At 67.9% G+C, this 2,402-nt stretch overlaps 1 protein-coding gene across 1 annotated transcript in view; it reads left to right on the forward strand.

The window, feature by feature from the left end:
- Window positions 1-682: 682 nt before the first annotated feature.
- The window catches only part of PFL1_02910 (uncharacterized protein), a gene marked incomplete at both ends in the record, with an annotated part of 2,795 nt that continues 1,075 nt past the window's right edge, over window positions 683-2,402 (forward strand). The window contains one exon of the mRNA XM_007880422.1: window positions 683-2,388. Coding sequence (XP_007878613.1) covers window positions 683-2,388 — 1,706 coding nt within the window. The remainder of the gene's footprint in view (window positions 2,389-2,402) is intronic.

The following is a 2,402-nucleotide window of genomic DNA, read 5'->3' on the forward strand; positions in this document are numbered from 1 at the left end:
TTCCTTCCGTCGTCGCTCCTCGTCTCGCACACGTTGCCTCTTCCCCCACACTCTGCCAACACGTTCTCACGCCGTGTACCCCGGCCCCGTCGTCTTCCTTCCGACCACCACCTCCCCACGACCAACCACTCTAGCCTACTGGCCGCCGCCACCACCACCACCGCTGCCGTCGCTAACGCCGCCATCCAGCCTGCCTGCCAGCCATCCTGCCATCAGCAGCACTCGTCACCAATCAGCTTCGGTCCATCCAAATCAGTCGACGTCTAGCTGAGAAGTCACCTTCGACAGCTTTTGCCCATCACCTGGCCCGGTTCATTTCTTCGCCGCCGTAGCTTATAGCCAGCCAGCCAGCCAGCCAGCCAGCCAGCCGGACAACAGCAGCCACACCCTGACCCGCGCCACGTCAGACTCTGCGAGCGATCGCTGCTCGCCACCACTCGCCATCTGTCTCAAAGGCGGGCAGAGACCCATCCCCCCTTCCAAAACCGAGACCGCTCTCTCTAGCCCATCCGAACTGGAACTGAGCTACCCTCACACCACCCCAGTGAGTCTCGATCAGCAGATCCTCGCTTTTTCTAGGCGGCAGCCGCGTCCATCCACTAACCGCCATCAACTCTATCATCCATCCGTCTCCCGTCTCCCCTGTCTTGACCGCCTTTGCCCAACGCAGCCGCTCCCCAAGATGGCACAGTCAGCTGCCGATGCCGCGGCGCACGGCGGCGAGGGCTCGGGCCTCACCGCCAGCAGCTACGCCGTCGACAAGTCCCAGATACCCCGCCCCTACAAGTGCCCGCTCTGCTCCAGGGCCTTTTACCGCCTCGAGCACCAGACCAGGCACATCCGGACGCACACGGGCGAGAAGCCCCACGTCTGCACGCATCCGGGCTGCGAGAAGCGCTTCAGCCGCAGCGACGAGCTCACCCGCCACGTCCGCATCCACGCCAACCCGAAAAAGGGCGGCGCAGCGGCGGCCCACGCGGATGCCGACGGCAAGCGCAACGCCGCTCTGAACCGCAAACCCGGATCGCAGAAGCCGGCGAGCAGCGGGCGTGCGGTGCGATGGCAGGTCGGCGCCGAAGACGAGCTTGATGAGAGCGACTCTGACCATGAGCACCACGAGCGCAAGATGCGGAGCGGCGGCGCGCACGGAAGGTCGGGCGAGATGTCGGCGCTCGCCATGCTGGCCAGCGACGAGCTCCACGAGCTGCAGCGAGCCGAAAGGGAGGGTCGCAAGCCGATTCTCGGCCGTGGCTACGGCCAGGCGCCGTCGCAGGAGGCGTACGGCGACCGGTACTACTCCCACCCGCAGTCATCGTCCTACGCTGCGGCCTCGACCCACGCGGCGGGAGGCGACACTCCTCCCGGATGCTCGCACGACGATTGCCATCGCAAGTTCAACGATCGCATCGCTTATACGCTGCTCTCGCGCCCTGCCTCCGGGCGGTACGGCGCCAATGATGGCGCCTACGCTCGCCCTGGCGCCCCTCCGCTCGGCGGCCCGTTCCCGCCACCCAGCCTGGCCCACCGCTACTATCCGTACCAGTCGACGCCGCTGCAGAACGGCGGGTTCGCCTCGACGTCGAGCAGCATGCCGAGCAGCGTCGAGCACTCGCCGCGATTCTCGCCAGAGGAGAGCCTGCCCGGCGGCGACGACTACATTTCCGACGTGGACCATCTCCACGAGGACCTCAAGCCGAGGCTGGCCGCCAACGCTCAGCCGCACTGGACGCCCTCGAGCAGTCCGGTCCTGGGTCCGCTTCGCAACATGAGCCTGCTTGGTGCGAGCACGGTGCCCAACAGCCCGATGCACTCGCGGCCGGGATCGCCGATCCACCACGCGTCGGCGCGACTCTCGCCGCACGCCGCCGTGTCGCCGCCGCACTATGCCCACGCGGGCACCTACCACGAGGGTCCGGCGCACCAGCCGGGCGTTGGACACCACGGTTCCCACCGGCACCGAAGCCACCCTTACGGCCCGTCTCTGCACGACTCGTCGTCGCGCTCCAGGTCGCACCACCATCTCTCGTCGCTCGGCGTGACGTCGAGGCACGTTTCTGCCTCGGGCCACCCCTCGATCCCGCCGAGCACCTCTGGGGAGAGGAGCACCGCCGCAGAGCTCGACTCGCACGCGAGCGGTTCCGCCTCGACCTCGGCCTCGACGTCGCCCGCGCAGCCCTCCAACATGCCTCCGAAACTCTCGAGGAGCCACAGTTTCGGCTCGCGAGGTCGCTCTCTGGGCTCCAGCGCGAGCCTGAGCGCGTATCACCTCACGCCGACAGCCGCTCCTCCCGCACCGTGCGAGGCCGACCGGTCCGGTGTGGCCTCTGCAGCGGTGCCGCGCAAGAACCGGATCGGAGGACAGTCCTCGATGGCGGACGCCCGGCAGCAGTCGGCGGGCGGCG

Source organism: Pseudozyma flocculosa (genome assembly GCF_000417875.1).
Source record: "Pseudozyma flocculosa PF-1 unplaced genomic scaffold scaffold00008, whole genome shotgun sequence".
Taxonomy (NCBI): domain Eukaryota; kingdom Fungi; phylum Basidiomycota; class Ustilaginomycetes; order Ustilaginales; family Ustilaginaceae; genus Pseudozyma; species Pseudozyma flocculosa.